Genomic DNA, 18,271 nt, shown 5'->3' on the forward strand with positions numbered 1-18,271 from the left:
TAGGGTCCCCCGAGCCCCCCACGGTACCTATTAGTCCCTGCAGGTGATGTCCCCCGGTCCCCAGCTCCCGGCCACCCTTCTTCTCGGCTGGAAAAAAAATGGCGGGCGCATGCGCAGTGCGCCCGCCAAGATCTGCCAACGGACACTGGGCAACCAGTGAGAATTTTCTCATTGGCTGCTGGGTTTTGATTACTGTGATATGTCCTATCACAGTGATCAAAACCCCTAATATTTGATAAATATGGCAGCACTTGGGCTGTACCTCTCTCTTCTCTCCTTGTAGTTGTTCTGGGAGAGAAGAGAGAGAGACTACATTTCAAGTGCTGCCCTGTCAGTGATAAAAAAAAACAATTTCTGCATCCACCAGCATCCCATTTACCCACCCCAGTTCTCCGTAATCCCTGCATCATCAGCAGAGGATTATAGAAAAAAAATTATAATTTTTTTTCTAATAATTTTTTTAGGGTTACGTATATTAGGGTTACGCATATTAGGGTTACGCATATTAGGATTAGGGTTGCGCATATTAGGGTTAGGGTTACACATTAGGGTTAGGGTTACACATATAAGGGTTAGCAGAGGAAATAAATAAAATGGCCCGCAGAACTTTCAGCTTGCTTTGCTCCGGCAGTGAAACAGAATCTGCCTCTGAAGCTAAGCAGCTTTCAGACAGTGATGACGACTCTTCCTCCACGGGATCCCCCAGCCCGGTGGTAGCGGAGTCGGTCGTCACTGCTGAAGCTTCAGAGGCAGGACCAAGTACCGCAGTCCCCCCACCACTGTGGTATAATGACACCACATTTTCCCCTCAAATTTCCCTTTTATCTGCAGTACCTGGAATAAGAGTAGATGTCACCAATTGATTTTTTACAAATTTTCATTAGCCATGAAGTCTTGCAATTAATCGTCCACCAAACAAACCTATATGCCGGCAATATATTTCCCAAAAACCCACTGCCTTTCATTCCCGTTCCTGGATCCCAACAAATGTCCCCGAAATAAAAAAAATTCTTAGGCCTCACCCTGAATATGGGTTTAGTAAAAAAAAAAAAAAACACACTTCGCTCTTACTGGGCAACAAAAGCTGTCCACAACACCCCTGTATTTGCAGCTATCATGTCCCAAGTCCGTTACAAAGCCCTGATGAGATTCCTCCACTTCAGTGACAATTCCCAAGCCCCCCCAAGAACTGACCCCAACTACAATAGGCTAAATAAATTGAGACCCCTAATTTCCCTCCTAAAAACTTCATTTCTAAATTCCTATACCCCACAGCAAAATGTGGCAGTCGACGAGTCCTTGATGAACTACATGGGCCGGCTGTCATTCCGCCAATTTATTCCCTCCAAGAGAGCCAAATACGGCATAATCCCTCCATGCAAATACAGGGGCCTGTGGGACAGTCAGGAAAAGCAGAGTGGGGTTTCCCGTCACAGTTGGTGTCCAGACGTTTGGATAGGGGGCGTCATTCTCACTTGCAAGTGACCAACTTCTTGCAGTGAAGTGGAAAGACAGGAAGGACGTCTACATGCTTTCCACACTGCATGCGGACACCTCTGTGACGGTCAGTGGGTGCCACGAGAGACAAGGAAAAAACAGTCTGCGTCACAGACTATAAAAAATATATGGGTGGCGTAGACTTGTCAGACCAGGTTCTGCAACCATACCTGGTCAAGAGGAAGACCAGGGCCTGGTACAAAAAGGTGGCAATCTACCTTATTCAAACTGCCACATATAACAGCTTTGTCCTGTATAAAAAGTCCCAAGGACCACTTACGTTCCTGCACTTTCAGGAAAAAGTTGTAGAGAGCCTCATATTTGAGTCAATGGCACCGGGGGAAGCCTTTGACTCTGAGGATTCGCGGAGACTTGCAGAACGCCATTTTCCTCACCCTTTCCCTGTCCCTGTCACTCCCACCCAAAGGTATCCTCAAAAAAGATGCCGAGTTTGCAGAAAGCATGGCAGACTGAGTGATTCCTGATTCTATTGCCCCACATGCCCATCCCAACCAGGCCTTTGTATCTCCCCCTGTTTTGAGACCTACCACACCACCTACAATTATTAGTTTGTTTTTTTTCAATAACTTTTATTTTCTGCTTAGTGGCCCCAGTAGAACAATTTGGAACAACTGATAAAGAATATTTTAATTAGTACATCCCATTTTACCCCATTTCACAAATAATTTCAGAACTTGATCAATCCCATACCAAACTACTATCCACAACAAATTCTCATCCACGTACCCACGTCTGTACGCTCTAGAGTGTGGACCCCACAAATGTTCTTGCAAAGTCAGGTCATCTGAAAATTCTAGGACTCGATCAATCACATACCAAACTACTATTCCAACAAATTCTCGTCCACGTACCCACGTCAATAAGCGTTAGAATGTGGACCCCAGAAATTATCTTGAAAAGTGAGATCATCTGAAAATGAATTCTAGGACTTGATTAATCACAAACATTTTTCACCATTTAACTTTGACTGTTTTTACGACTATCTTGCTACACAAAACTTTGGCTTCCATTTATATTACTTATATTTATCTCGATGATACAGGCATGATCATTTTATTGTAGGATTTCTAAAAAAATTAGGAAGTTCCGTACTTATACACTATGGGCTTTACTTTATGGTTCTTGCCGAACCTCTGGTACCAGACAATACTTTCTATAGAGAACTGGTTGTTTTGTGCATATAGCGGTTCTGACCTTGGCGGGTGGGAGCTTGCTATGGTATACCATGTCTATTGGCACATTCGTCTCTCATATAGGGATTGATGGAGCTAAAAGGACATTGTACGACCAGTCTCTGAAAGTGTCTGCCATTCTAGCCCTGATGGTGTTCTTTCAACTTTGGAACAAATTCCGCTTTGCCACATAGTTGGCTGCATTTTCCTCCACATTTTGCCCTTCATTCCAGTACAGTTTATTCTTCCTGCTACAATATACGCAAATGCGGGACAACTGTTTTGTTAGCAAGACAAATTTTATAATCAGCCAATGTGTTTTAGGAGCATGCCTCCCTCTGTGAGTAATAATTCCTGGAAGGATTTTCTTGCTTGCTCAATGTCTCTAGAAGCTTTGAATGGGTCCTGGATCTTCAATTTCACCCTAAAGACCAAATGGTGTGCCATCTATTATAGACACTGCTTTGTCACCAGTACTCACATTGGTACCATATTGGATATATTTCTGAACACTTAAAAACTAGTGAAATAAAATTTGAGGTGCGTTCCTCAGAACTTACAAAAAAGAATCATAAAAAAGACAGTGAAAAAAATGGAAATTGTAAATTTTCAAACTTGTGTTGCATCAACTGCATAAAAAATGGTGGCATCAAACTACTCATTACCTCCCTAGATAAATAAATTAGAGGGTACAATTTATAAAAAAAAAAATACATTCATGGGGGATTTCTGTTGCTCTTGAACCATACAGGCTCTGCCAGCATAACAATCTATTTCAAATAAAGCCAAATTTGTCACATTGTGCCCCTTTCTGTCCAAGCCCTGTCATTTGTCCAAACAGAACTTTTTGACTACATATGGGATATCACTGCGCTCATAATAAAGTGGGTAACGAATTGTGGGATCCACTTTTTGATGTTAATGTCTGAAAAAAGTGAGAAATTCAGGTCTAAAACAAGATTTTCGTGGAAAAAAATGAATTTTTTTTCAATATGACGACCTAATGTTATCAAACTCTGTGTCGTACATGTGGGTTCAAATTGCTCAATATACCCGATTAAAATCTTTGAGGTGTGTAGTTTCCAAAATGGGGTCAGTTGTGGGGGGTTTCTGCTGTTAGGCACATCTACAAACCCAAAATGGTGTCCGCTCTCACAATTAAGAGATTAAAAAGTCAAACGGCGCTCCTTCCCTTCCGAGCTCCGCAGTGCGCCCAAACAGAGGTTTACCCCCACATACGGGGTATCGACATACTCAGGACAAATTGCACAACAACTTTTGGGGTCCAATTTCTCTTGCTACCCTTGGAAAAATAAAAAATTGGGGGTGAAAAGATCATTTTTGTGAAAAAAATATGATTTTTAATTTTTTCGGCTCTACGTTATAAACTTGTGTGAAGCACTTGGGGGTTCAAAGTGTTGACCACACACCTAGGTAAGTTCCTTAGGGGGTCTAATTTCCAAAATGAGATCACTTGTGGGGGGTTTCCACTGTTTAGGCACATCAGCAGCTCTCCAAACGCGACATGGTGTCCGATCTCAATTCCAGGGAATTCTGTGTTGAAAAAGTCAAATGGCGCTCCTTCCTTTCTGAGCTCTACTGTGCACCCAAACAATGGTTCATCCCCACATACGGGGTATCAACATACTCAGGACAAATTGCACAACAAATTGTGTGGTTCATTTTCTCTTTTTACACTTGTGAAAATAAAAAAAATTGGTTCTGAAGTAAAAGGTTTGTGGAAAAAAGTTAAAATGTTCATTTTTTTCCCTTACACATTGCTTCAGTTCCTGTGCAGCAAATGAAGGGTTAATAAAGTTCTTGAATGTGGTTTTGCGCACCTTGAGGGGTGCAGTTTTTAGAATGGTGTCACTTTTGGGCATTTTCTGCCATATATACCCCTAAAAATGACTTCAAATGTGAGGTGGTCCCTAAAAAAATGGTTTTGTAAATTTTGCTGTTAAAATAAGAAATTGCTGGTCAAATTTTAACCCTTATAACTCCCTAAAAAAAAAAAAAAAAAGTCTGTTTCCAAAATTGTGCTGATGTAAAGTAGACATATGGGAAATGTTATTTATTGACCATTTTGTGTGACATACAGTATCTCTCTGATGTAAGGGCATAGAAATTCAAAGTTTGAAAATTGCAAAATTTTCTAAATTTTCGCCATATTTCCGTTTTTTAAATAAATAAACGCAAGTAATATCAAAGAAATGTTACCACTAACATGAAGTACAATATGTGACGAAAAAACAGTCACAGAATCAGCGGGATCCGTTGAAGCGTTCCCGAGTTATAACCTCATAAAGGGACAGTGGTCAGAATTGTAAAAAATGGCTCGGTCATGAAGTACCAAATTGGCTCTGTCACTAAGGGGTTAAAGGAAGTAGGTAGTGATGAGGCATTAAACAAATACAGAAAATTAAATAAATTCTGTAAAAAGCAAATCAAGGCAGCTAAGATTGAGACAGAGAGACTTATTGCCAGAGAGAGTAAAAATAATCCCAAAATATTCTTTAACTACGTAAATAGTAAGAAACTAAAGAATGATAGTGTTGGCCCCCTTAACCCCTTAGTGACAGAGCCAATTTGGTACTTAATGACCGGGCCAATTTTTGCAATTCTGACCACTGTCACTTTATGAGGTTATAACTCTGGAACGCTTCAATGGATCCCGCTGATTCTGAGATTGTTTTTTCGTGACATATTGTACTTCATGTTAGTGGTAACATTAGTTCGATATTACTTGCGATTATTTATGAAAAAAAACGGAAATATGGCGAAAATTTTTAAAGTTTTGCAATTTTCAAACTTTGTATTTTTATGCCCTTAAATCAGAGCGATATGTGCGCAGATGGAGATCACGGCGGCCATTTTCCTGAAGCCGAGATGCGAACTCGGCTTCAGGAAAATGGCCGCCGCAATCTCCATCTGCGCCCGCGCGGCATCCCGCGGCCATTTTCCTGAAGCCCCGGGAAGCCGAGAAGTACCATCTGCGCACGCGCAGCCTCACAAAGATGGCCGTGCCCACCGATAAACCGCGGAATAGCGCAGATCGCGATCTTTTCCTTCACCTGCACACTGGATCCGCCTGTTGGGCATGCGCACACCACTACGCCACCAACGGAGATCTGGGGGAGAAACAGCGCTGTCACCACGCCCATATGACCAAACCAGCGTGAGTGACAGCCTAAAACGGCGACTTTACAAAGGTATTTTGGCAGCATAGGTGGGGAATAAAGGCTCCAAAAATACACTAATTTAAAGCACAGCTCTGCCCCTATTTAGCGCTATTTTTATCTCATCTTGAAAAAACGGGGTGACAGGTTACCTTTAACAAAATACAGTTTTGATGCCTTCAGTGTGAATGTAAAATTTTTATAGTCATGAAAATACAGAAAAATCTTTAAATGAGAAGGTGTGTCCAAACTTTTGGTCTGTACTGTATATGCGGTGAAAAAATTAAGGATTTATTTTAAAAAAAATTATATTTCCTATTAAAAAAACTGTTGTTCACCTTAAACAGGTTATTATAGTCTTTCATTACTTAGTCCCAATAGTTTACCTTTATTCAAAAAATGTTGCTGTTAATGACAATAAATGTAGTAATTAAAGCACGACTTAAGCATTTTCTTTATTTCCCACCGAAGTGCTGCTCAAAATCTAAGTCCCCTCTCTATCTGATACTCACATTCCGCTGTGTTCACCATCACTTTGGTCTGTCTCCTGCAGTTTGTGACCTGCTACTCCTCCACTGTATCATGGAGTGAGCTGGAGGTCACTTTTCAACATAAGCCTATGAGAGCCTCAATCTTGCTCTCAGACTTGTATTGAGAGCTTGTTACGTATCTTCTGATTTCTGGCCCCTCAGAAGCTGCACGAACAAGATGGCGCAGCGGGATCGGACTGGCGATGAAAAATGGTGAAAACCCGGGAGGGTGAGTGTATGAACATAGGCAGGGGAGCTGTGATTAAAACACCACTCCAGCAGTGAAAAAAAACACACGCTGGAGTGGTGCTTTAAATTTAACCCCTTAACCGACAATACACATTAAAACGGAGGCCATTAAGGAGCCTTATTCCCTTATTGCCATTATAAAATGGTGATCGGGAATAAGGCTGTAGCGATCGCCTCAGAGTCGGAAAATCACGGGGGTTTCAGTTACCAGGGGTAGCTGACACCCTGGAGAACATGATCAGGGCCAGAAATTCCAGTCCCCGATCACGTGGTCACAAAAAAAACAAAAACCTGTGTCCGCTAAAATGATTTATCTCTTTTCTGACATGATATACATGTCAGAGGAGTGAGAAATAATGCCCCCTAAGACTTCCTCCATCCCATCTTCCTGGAAAAAAAAATAAAAAATGGAGGGCGCATGCGAACTTCTCCTGCTGAGATCTACCGGCTGGTACCCGGCAACAATAGGGAGTTTTTCCTATTGGTTCCTTTTGCTCACTGTGATAGACACCATCACAGTGATAAAAAAAAAAAAAAAAAGTAAATCTCCCTTTGTCACCCCCTTAGTTAGATAAAAATTATAAAAAAATGTTTTAATGTTTTCCATTCTTTGCAGTTGGGGGTTAGGATTATGTTATGGTTGTGATAGGGATATGTTTGTGTTAGGGTTGGAGTTAGAATTGGGGGGGTTTTCAAAAGAAAAAAAAAGAAAATTATGACGATATGATGACTAGTGTTGAGTCTATACACAGAGTATCACAGATCCCGAATGTTTTTTCTTGGGTGTCCAACAGCCACGAAACATGCATGTCACTCAAGAACAAGTGCGATATTCAGTGCATACCCGAGCAACTGATGTAAACTGGAGTGCGCTCAACACTAATGACAACATTCAATATCACGACCTAACGTTATCTGTGTCGTACCTGTGGGTTTAAAATCTTCACTATACCCCTGGGTAAAATCCTTGAGGGGTGTGGTTTCCAAAATGGGGTCACTTGGGGGGGGGGGGGGGGAGTTCCACTGTTCAGGCACATCAGGGACTCTACAAACGCAAGATGTTGTCTGCTAATTATTCCAGCAAATATTACTTTCAAAAAGTCAAATGGCGCTCCTTCCCTTCCGAGCCCTGCCGAGTGCCCGAACAGTGGTTTTCCCCCCACATATGGGGTATCAGCGTGCTCAGGAGAAATTGCACAACACATTTTTGGTCCATTTTCTCCTGTTACTCTTGTGAAAATAAAACATTTTGAGTCTAAAGTAAATTTTTTGTGTAAAAAAGTATATGTTCATTTTTTTCATTTCACATTGCTTCAGTTCCTGTGAAGTAACTGAAAGGTTAATAAACTCCTTGAATGTGGCCTTGAAAACCTTGAGGGGTGCTTGAGAATGGTGTCACTTCTGTGTACTTTCTGTCATATAGACCCCTCAAAGTCACTTCAAATGTGATGTGGTCCTTAAGAAAAATGGTTTACAGCCATAGCTCACTATGCACAGAGCGGTGACTGAAAACCATGCTGGCTTCATTCCTGTGACTGAAAGAGCAAGCCTGCCAGGAGGAATAAGGTTAATTTCTTTCCGGCAGCGGGGCTCTCAGTGCAGGCACTGCACAATGTCAGAACGCCATAAACCTGCAGATTAACTCCCAAATCTGCAGGTGAATAGCGTAATTTTACATGACAGGGTCCCTGTAAACTCTCTCCTCTGATTCTACTTGTGTCTCCATTTAATGTAGGTTTAGAAAAAGTTGTCCTAACAGATTTTTTTAAGTAACAATCACAGCAGCTGAAAAGAATGTCCCACTGTCCTGGTCAGGACAGAAAACTGATGCATGGAACACCGGGACACAGACAGGTAGAAGTGATTTACACAAAAAGAATAAGCAGTATTGTCCACTTGTCTACCTCATCAGACTTAGGAGTGAGACTGCAGATGATGAAGTGTGTTTTAGGGAGTAGTGCACATGATGAAATAATAGGGGGCTGCAAATTATGAAGTGTGTTTGAGGGTGTACTGCACATGAAATGATAGGGGGCTGCAAATGATGAAGTAAGGGGGGATAGGGGACTGCAGATGAAGTGAATGGGGAATAGGGGACTGCAAATGATGATGTGGGGGTGATGGGGACTGCAACTGATGTGGGGGTGATGTGGACTGCAAATGATGTGGGGGTGATTGAGACTGCAAATGATGTGGGGGTGATGGGGACTGCAAATGATGTGGGGGTGATTGAGACTGCAAATGATGTGGGGGTGATGGGGACTGCAAATGATGTGGGGGTGAGGGGACTGCAAATGATGTGGGGTTGATGGGGACTGCAAATGATGTGGGGTTGATGGGGACTGCAAATGATGTGGGGGTGATGGGGACTGCAAATGATGTGGGGGTGATGGGGACTGCAAATGATGTGGGGGTGATGGGGACTGCAAATGATGTGGGGGTGATGGGGACTGCAAATGATGTGGGGGTGATGGGGACTGCAAAAGTTGTGGGGGTGATGGGGACTGCAAATTACGTGGGGGTGATGGGGACTGCAAATTACGTGGGGGTGATGGGGACTGCAAATGATGTGGCGGGACTGCAAATGATGTGGCGGGACTGCAAATGATGATGTGGGGGTGATGGGGACTGCAGATGATGTGGGGGTGATGGGGACTGCAAATGATGTGGGGGTGACGGGGACTGCAAATGATGTGGGGGACTGCAAATGATGATGTGGGGTTGATGGGGACTGCAAATGATGTGGGGGACTGCAAATGATGATGTGGGGGTGATGGGGACTGCAAATGATGTGCTGGGACTGCAAATGATGATGTGGGTGTGATGGGGACTGCAAATGATGTGGGGGTGATGGGGACTGCAAATGATGTGGGGGTGATGGGGACTGCAAATGATGTGGGGGTGATGGGGACTGCAAATGACGTGGGGCTGATGGGGACTGCAAATGACGTGGGGCTGATGGGGACTGCAAATGATGTGGCGGGACTGCAAATGATGATGTGGGGGTGATGGGGACTGCAAATGATGACGTGGGGCTGATGGGGACTGCAAATGACGTGGGGGTGATGGGGACTGCAAATGAAGTGGGGGTGATGGGGACTGTAAATGATGTGGGGGGACTGCAAATGATGTGGGGGTGATAGGGACTGCAAATTATGTGGGGGTGATCGGGACTGCAAATGATGTGAGGGTATGGCGACTGCAAATGATGATGTGGGGGTGATGTGGACTGCAAATGATGTGGGGGTGATGTGGACTGCAAATAATGATGTGGGGGTGATGGGGACTGCAAATGATGTGGGGGGACTGCAAATGATGTGGGGGTGATGGTGACTGCAAATTATGTGGGGGTGATGGTGACTGCAAATGATGTGGGGATGGTGGGGACTGCAAATGATGATGTTGGGGTGATGGGGACTGCAAATGATGTGGGGGGACTGCAAATGATGTGGGGGACTGCAAATGATGATGTGGGGGTGATGGGGACTGCAAATAATGTGGGGGACTGCAAATGATGTGGGGGTGATGGGGACTGCAAATGATGTGGGGGGACTGCAAATGATGTGGGGGTGATGGGGACTGCAAATGATGTGGGGGACTGCAAATGATGTGGGGGACTGCAAATGATGTGGGGGTGATGGTGACTGCAAATTATGTGGGGGTGATGGTGACTGCAAATGATGTGGGGATGATGGGGACTGCAAATGATGATGTTGGGGTGATGGGGACTGCAAATGATGTGGGGGGACTGCAAATGATGTGGGGGACTGCAAATGATGTGTGGGACTGCAAATGATGATGTGGGGGTGATGGGGACTGCAAATGATGTGGGGGACTGCAAATGATGTGGGGGTGATGGGGACTGCAAATGATGTGGGGGGACTGCAAATGATGTGGGGGTGATGGTGACTGCAAATGATGTGGGGATGATAGGGACTGCAAATGATGTTGGGGTGATGGGGACTGCAAATGATGATGTGGGGGTGATGGGGACTGCAAATGATGATGTGGGGGTGATGGGGACAGGAAATGATGTGGGAGTGATAGGGACTGCAGATGATGAAGTGTGTTTGAGGGGGTTCTGCACATGATGAAATGATAGGGGGCTGCAAATGATTAAGTAAGGGGGACTGCAGATGAAGTGACGGGGGATAGGGGACTAAATAATGATAGAGGACTAAATGATGAAGTGGGGGTGATGGGGACTGCACATGAAGTGAGTGTGAGGGACGTGGACAGCAATTGAATTGAAGGTGGGGGTGGGAAGAGCAAATGGTGTATTGAAGGTGGGGAGAGCAAATAATGAATTTTGAGGGTGGGGAAGAGCAATTGATAATGAATAGAGGGTGGGAGAGAGAGAAGACATGGCAATGAATTGAGGCAGAAGGGGCATGTAACTATAATGATTCAGGGTAAGGGTTAGAGCGGGAGGTACATAGAGGGGTCGTTGAGGATAAAGTGACTGGTAATAAATTGGGAGAAAGAATACAGGTGCTAATTAATTTATATATTAAATGGGGAAAGTGGCTATATACAGATAGTGGGGGCACAGTGGCGGATTATAATTTATATTTGGAATGGTGGGTTGCATAATAACCAATTATATATTAATGGTGGGTGAACGTCTGTAGTCAGATGTATAGTGTAGAAGAAAGGGAAAAATGGGGAATGTGCTCTGGAAGCGGTGCTCTAGATAACTGTGTTATTTTATGCAGAGACGAGTCCTGGCAGAAAGAAGTGATAGCGGTCTGCGCTGGATTAAAAAGAAATGCAAAGATGAGGGACTTTAGCTAGAGACGTCACTGGTGAGTATGTTACCTGTACACTGACACCATAAACTGTATACTGTATACAGAGCTCCTGTGTATAATGTCACTGGTGATCACTATATTATCTGTACACTATACACTATATACAGAGCTCCTGTGTATAATGTCACTAGTGATCGCTGTCTTACATGTACACTGTACCCTATATACAGAGCTCCTGTGTATAATGTCACTGGTGATCCCTGTATTACCTGTACACTGACACTATATAAAGAGCTCCTGTGTATAATGGCATCGGTGACCACTGTATTACCTGTACACACACTGCATACTAAGTACAGATCTCCTGTGTATAATGGCACTTATGGTGATAGTATTTTTTTTAAATTAATGATCAGTATTGTACTATTCAGTCACAATGTGGTGGTAATATGTTGTCCGGCCATGGTGTAGCGGTATTTGTTCCTTGTATGTGCTATTATTCGGTCACTGTGTGGTGGTAATATGTGGTCTCTTCATGTTGTGTTGGTATTTGTTTCTTGTATGTAGTTGGTCACCATGTGATGGTAATATGTGGTCTGGACATGCTGCGGTGGTATTTGTCCCTTGTATGTGATATTGTTCAGTCACTGTGGTGGTAATATGTGGTCTGCACATGGTGTGGCGGTTATTGTTCCTTGTAGATAGTATTATAGGTCACTATGTGGTGATAATATGGTGTCTGGTCATGGTGTTGTGGTATTTGTCCCTTGTATGTGGTATTATTGGTCATTTGAAAAATTGAAAAATAAATAAAAATACACCTAAATTGTATTGCATATTTTAACAAATGTTTTATAGGTTAGAGTAGAGAAGGGCCCGGCCAAAAGAGTCTACCTTGTTGTCGTCTCAGATTAAAAAAAACCTTTTGGCCAAAACAAAAGCTGCTGGCTATGTGTTTGATCTGGTGATGGGAACTGTTAATGTGTGATTTGTGAGAAGTGGAGTTTTGCCAAGAGTCAGCGGAGGGGATGTGGACAGTTCGAGGGGTGGAGGCGGGGCTGGGGTGGAGCCTGGGCGGAGTCTTAAGGGGGCCCTGAAAATTTTGCCAGTATGGGGCCCTGAAATTCCTAGTGGCAGCCCTGTTTCAGATTAATTTGAAAAAGAGGGGAAAAAAAGCTGCAAAATTTTCCATAGTCTTAAGGTGTACTTATGTCACACGTACTTGGGATTTCATGAAGAAATTCATGTGTAGAATGAGAAATAAGTCTGACACCATCGAGTTCAGAGACAATAAATGTTTCCTCTTCCAAAGGGAATATGTAATGATTGTTAAGGGCTTAACAATATATTAGGGTTAAGAAATTATTTTGACATACAGAAAATGGAAAGGATACAAAATGTTCTCTTTGGCACATCCAGCAACAAGAAGCATCTTGTGCCAGAGGACAACAACTGCAACTTGTTTACTTCGTGGTCTGATGCACCTATAAAATAAGAACAAAGAAAAAAATTTGTGATCCTAACACCCTTTATATATTTAATCAGAACAACAGAAAACGCACAGTACTTGCAGGGCTCAACCTTCAGAAGTGAAGGACTTAAAGGGAAACTGTCACCCCCAAAATCGAAGGTGAGCTAAGCCCACCGGCATCAGGGGCTTATCTACAGCATTCTGTAATGCTGTAGATAAGCCCCCGATGTATCCTGAAAGATGAGAAAAAAAGGTTATATTATACTCACCCAGGGGCGGTCCCGGTTCTGTTCCGGTCCGATCCGGGGCCTCCCATCTTCATAGGATGACGTCCTCTTCTTGTCTTCCCGCAGCGGCTCCAGCATACTTTGTCTGCCTTGTTGAGGGCAGAGCAAAGTACTGCAGTACGCAGGCACCGGGTCTCTTTGACCTTTCCTGGCGCCTGCGCACTGCAGTACTTTGTTCTGCCCTCAACAGGGCAGACAAAGTGCTCCTGCGCCGGAGAGTGAAGAAAAGAAGAGGACGTCATCGTAAGAAGATGGGAGGCCCCAGACCGAACCGTGATGCCCATCGGACCCGTACCAGCAGCGGGACCGCCCCTGGGTGAGTATGCTCTAAACTCTGTTTCTCATCTTTCAGGATACATCGGGGGCTTATCTACAGCATTACAGAATGCTGTAGATAAGCCCCTGATGCCAGTGGACTTAGCGCACCTTCGATTTTGGGGAGACAGGTTCCCTTTAACTACCATCTAATATCTTTAACATGGTGCAACATCTGAAGTGCACATTTTACACATCTTCATTCGAAAAATCCTAAACTTAAAACGGTTTTCTTAAAAAAAACAGCTACTTCTCAGGTCAAGCTGGCCTGGCAATTAGCTGAAAACCACAGGATTGGCTTACAAGAGTGCTGTATACCAGAGAAAGCTGCAGCAGGCCAAACAGTTCCTCAGCCATTCATTCATCATTGAGACCTGTTATTTTCTAATGTCAGATTACAACTGTGGATACAAATATGTAAATAAATAAAATAGCCCTTAAATAATTATCACAATAATGCGTGCATACTACCAAATGCCCCAGAGATCTAAGTCCATTGTATCCTTATTTGTGGAAATGTTTGAGCCACAGCAAAAGTTATCAAGAAGCTGGGCAGATAGAACGCATAGAAATTATTATCAGACTATAGAAACGGTTTGCTTGTAGTTGGATATGATGGTGGCATATAGGAAAGCATAGGAGCTACAGCTGAAACCAGAAGTTTCCATACACTATATAAAAAGACACATCTGCATGTTTTTCTCAATATCTGACATGAAATCAGAATAAACCTTTCCTATTTTAGGTCAATTAGGAGTACCATAATTATTAATCTTTGCCGAATGCCAGAATAATAAGAGTGAGAGAGAGAATGTTTTAAGGCATTTTTATTACTTTCTGCAAAGTCAAGAGTTTACATACACTATGATTACTCTGCCTTTAAACAATTCTGGATGGCACATATGATGATTTCATGTGTTTGGAAGCTTCTTGGCAACATCTGAGTTAATTAGAGAGACAACTGCTGATGTATTTTAATGCACATCTGAAACACACTGCTTCTTTGTGTAGCATCATGGGAAAGTCTAATGAAATCAGCCAAGATATCAGGAAGAGAATTGTGGACTTGTACAAGTCTGGCTCATCTTTGGGTACAATTTCAAAATACCTGAAGGTGCCTTGTTCATCTCTACAAACAATTATATTCAAGTACAAACAAGATGGTAATGTCCAGCCATCTCACCGCTCAGGAAGGAGACTGGTTCTGTGTCCCAGAGAGGAGCAAGCTTTGGTCCGACATGTGCAAATCAACCCAAGGACAAAAGCAAAAAGACCTTGTGAAGATGATGGTGGAAGCTGGTAAGGTTGTGTCAATATCCACAGTGAAACTAGTACTGTATCAACATGGGTTGAAAGGCCACCCTGCCACGAAGAAGCCATTACACCAAAAGAAACAAAAAAAGGGAATTAGACCTACCGGTAATTCGGTTTCCAGGTAGTCCCTCAGAACAACACCATGGAGGTCATCCTTCCTTGACCTATAGCGGGACAGGATGACAGAGAGGTTAAAAGGCCCCTCCCTCCTCCACCCTCCAGTGTTTTTTCAAAGTACCACAGAAGGATGGAAAGAAATGGTCTAAACGCCCCATTACAAACAAGTGTGTAATAAACCATTTAATGGCTTCATCTTAATCTCGAGCCATGGCGACCGGACAGACGAATGATCTGCCGAAAAATTTATCCTGTACAAGCCTAAAGAGAAACAAAGGAGGGAAATAAGGGTGCTGTCCTAAGGGACTACCTGGAAACCAAATTACCGGTAGGTCTAATTCCCTTTTTCCATTACGTCCCTCCGGACAGCACCATGGAGAATACCAAAGAAAAACTCCCAAGGTGGGTACAGAAGCCCAAGAACCAAAGTGCCAGGCTAAAAAAAAAAAAGACTAGATATATAAATGATCCGAAAGATCAGAAGAATTATAGATATCTAAAGAAATCCACAAAGATAATCACCGTAGTGAGAGTCTGATAGACATCTATAATGGCCAATTTGAGTATGAATGTGGTAAACGAGGTATGCAGCAGAAACAGAGAGTGAAATACACCCATTGTACTCCATACTCCAATACCAATAATGAACCGCGGTGCGTTTTTGTGAAAGATACTTATAAACACCGCAGCCCCAGAATAGGTTTAGAAAACCTTATTGCCCAGCAAAATATGGTGATAGTCACAGCCACCGCAATGAGGACTGTACAGACCAGTAATCGGCTGCATGTGCTTAACAACCCACGACTGTTCCTTCATTGGTCCTTCTGGGCTCGCTCAGGTTAAACCTTGGTTACAGACCAGCTTACCATACTACAAGGAGACCTGCAAGACAGAGACCCTGGACTGTGGGAATATCAAACCAATAACAGTTAGTACATGGATAATGGCAGAGCATTGGGATGTACGCACATTACTCATCCAGGAGATCAAATCTATTCCAAATCCTTAGATGTCTAAACCCAGAGTAAAACTTGTATACTATTCAAACTATGGAACATGCCATCCGGCAGGTATTATCTCCTGTCATTACCAACATCGGACTTCTCATTAGAAGTGCTGAAAGAGAAACGTGGATCATCACTCCTGTTTTACTGATGTTAGACACAGGGAGTCTGGACTCTGAATCGACGAAGGTGGTGGTGGGGCTGGTAAAAATCTTAGATTATTCGAAACTGCCTTTATACGAGTCATTAGTCCAGACATTATATCTATGTCAACTTAATTATCTATATAGGTATACTAGCTGAAGAGCCCGGCGTTGCCTGGGCATAGTAAATATCTGTGGTTAGTTATAGCACCTCACTTCTCTTATTTTCCCATCACACCTCTCATTTTCCCAATCACATCTCTCATTTTCTCCCTCACACCTCTCATTCCCCCCTAAAACTTGTCATTTCGACCTCACATCTGTCATTTTCCGATCACTCCACTATTTTCCCTCACTCCTCTCATTTTGCACTCACACCTTTTCATTTTCACCTCACACCTCTCATTTTCACCTCAGTATATACATGTTTGTCATCTCCCTTATATATAGTATACACCTGTATGTAATCTCCTCCTCTATATAGTATATACCTGTGTGTCATCTCTCCTGTATATAGTATATATCTGTGTGTCATCTCTCCTGTATATAGTATATACCTGTGTGTCATCTCCTCCTGTATTAGACCTCGTTCACACGTTATTTGCTCAGTATTTTTACCTCAGTATTTGTAAGATAAATTGGCAGCCTGATAAATCCCCAGCCAACAGGAAGCCCTCCCCCTGGCAGTATATATTAGCTCACACATACACATAATAGACAGGTCATGTGACTGACAGCTGCCATATTTCCTATATGGTACATTTGTTGCTCTTGTAGTTTGTCTGCTTATTAATCAGATTTTTATTTTTGAAGGATAATACCAGACTTGTGTGTTTTAAGGCGAGTTTCGTTTGTCAAGTTGTGTGTGTTTAGTTGTGTGTGGCGACATGCATGTAGCGACTTTTGTGAGATGAGTTTTGTGTGGCAACATGCGTGTAGCAACTTTTTGTGTGTCGAGTTGCATGTGACAGGTTAGTGTAGCAAGTTGTGTGCAGCAAGTTTTGCGCATGGCGAGTTTTGCGCGTGGCGAGTTTTATGTGTGGTGCCTTTTGAGTATGTGCAAGTTTTGTGTGAGGCAACTTTTGTATGTGTTGCAAATTTTGTGCATGTGGCAATTTTTCCGCGTGTGCAAGTTTTGCGTGTGGCGAGTTTTCCATGAGGTGAGTTTTTCACTTGTGGCGAGTTTTGCAAGAGCCTAGTTTTTGCATGTGGCGAGTTTTGCGCGTGGCGAGTTTTGAGCGGCGACTTTTGTGTTTCGACTTTTATGTGGCGAGGTTGGTGTATGTGTGGTGAAATGTGTGCTGAGGGTGGTATATGTGTTCAAGCACGTGGTAGTGTGTGGCGCATTTTGTGTGTGTGTTCATATCCCCGTGTGTGGTGAGTATCTCATGTCGGGGCCCCACCTTAGCAACTGTACGGTATATACGGTACTCTTTTGCGCCATCGCTCTTATTCTTTAAGTCCCCCTTGTTCACATCTGGCAGCTGTCAATTTGCCTCCAACACTTTTCCTTTCACTTTTTCCCCATTATGTAGATAGGGGCAAAATTGTTTGGTGAATTGGAAAGCGCAGGGTTAAAATTTCACCTCACAACGTAGCCTATGACGCTCTCAGGGTCCAGACGTGAGACTGTGCAAAATTTTGTTGCTGTAGCTGCGATGCCTCCAACACTTTTCCTTTCACTTTTTTCCCCATTATGTAGATAGGGGCAAAATTGTTTGGTGAATTGGAACGCGCGGGGTTAAAATTTCGCCTCACAATATAGCCTATGATGCTCTCGGGGTCCAGACGTGTGACTGTGCAAAATTTTGTGGCTGTAGCTGCGACGGTGCAGATGCCAATCCCGGACATACATACATACACACACACACACACACACACACACACACATACAGCTTTATATAGTAGATATATACACATATACACACATACATATCCTAAAAGGCAATCTTCTCAGGGATATTTAAACACCCAGACTGCCATGGTGGGAGTAACCATATTCTATGGCTAGAGAAAAAGTAGGTTTCTTCCCAAAACAGGGAGATTATCTACTGTGAGGCAGTGAGACTATGGGTTATTAACCCCTTTCTGACCTCGGACGGGATAGTACGTCCGAGGTCAGATCCCCTGCTTTGATGCAGGGCTCTGCGGTGAGCCCGCATCAAAACCGGGACATGTCAGCTGTTTTGAACAGCTGACATGTGCCCGTAATAGGCGCGGG

General features: G+C 43.3%; 1 protein-coding gene across 1 annotated transcript in view; it reads right to left on the reverse strand.

The window, feature by feature from the left end:
• The window catches only part of VPS16 (VPS16 core subunit of CORVET and HOPS complexes), a 412,925-nt gene that overhangs the window by 216,514 nt on the left and 178,140 nt on the right, over positions 1–18,271 (reverse strand). The window contains exons 9-10 of the mRNA XM_069733839.1: positions 12,794–12,883; positions 12,622–12,716 (exon numbers count right to left, since the gene is read on the reverse strand). Of these exons, the coding sequence (XP_069589940.1) occupies positions 12,622–12,716; positions 12,794–12,883 (185 nt within the window). The remainder of the gene's footprint in view (positions 1–12,621; positions 12,717–12,793; positions 12,884–18,271) is intronic.

This window comes from Ranitomeya imitator, chromosome 7 (genome assembly GCF_032444005.1).
Source record: "Ranitomeya imitator isolate aRanImi1 chromosome 7, aRanImi1.pri, whole genome shotgun sequence".
Lineage (NCBI taxonomy): Eukaryota > Metazoa > Chordata > Amphibia > Anura > Dendrobatidae > Ranitomeya > Ranitomeya imitator.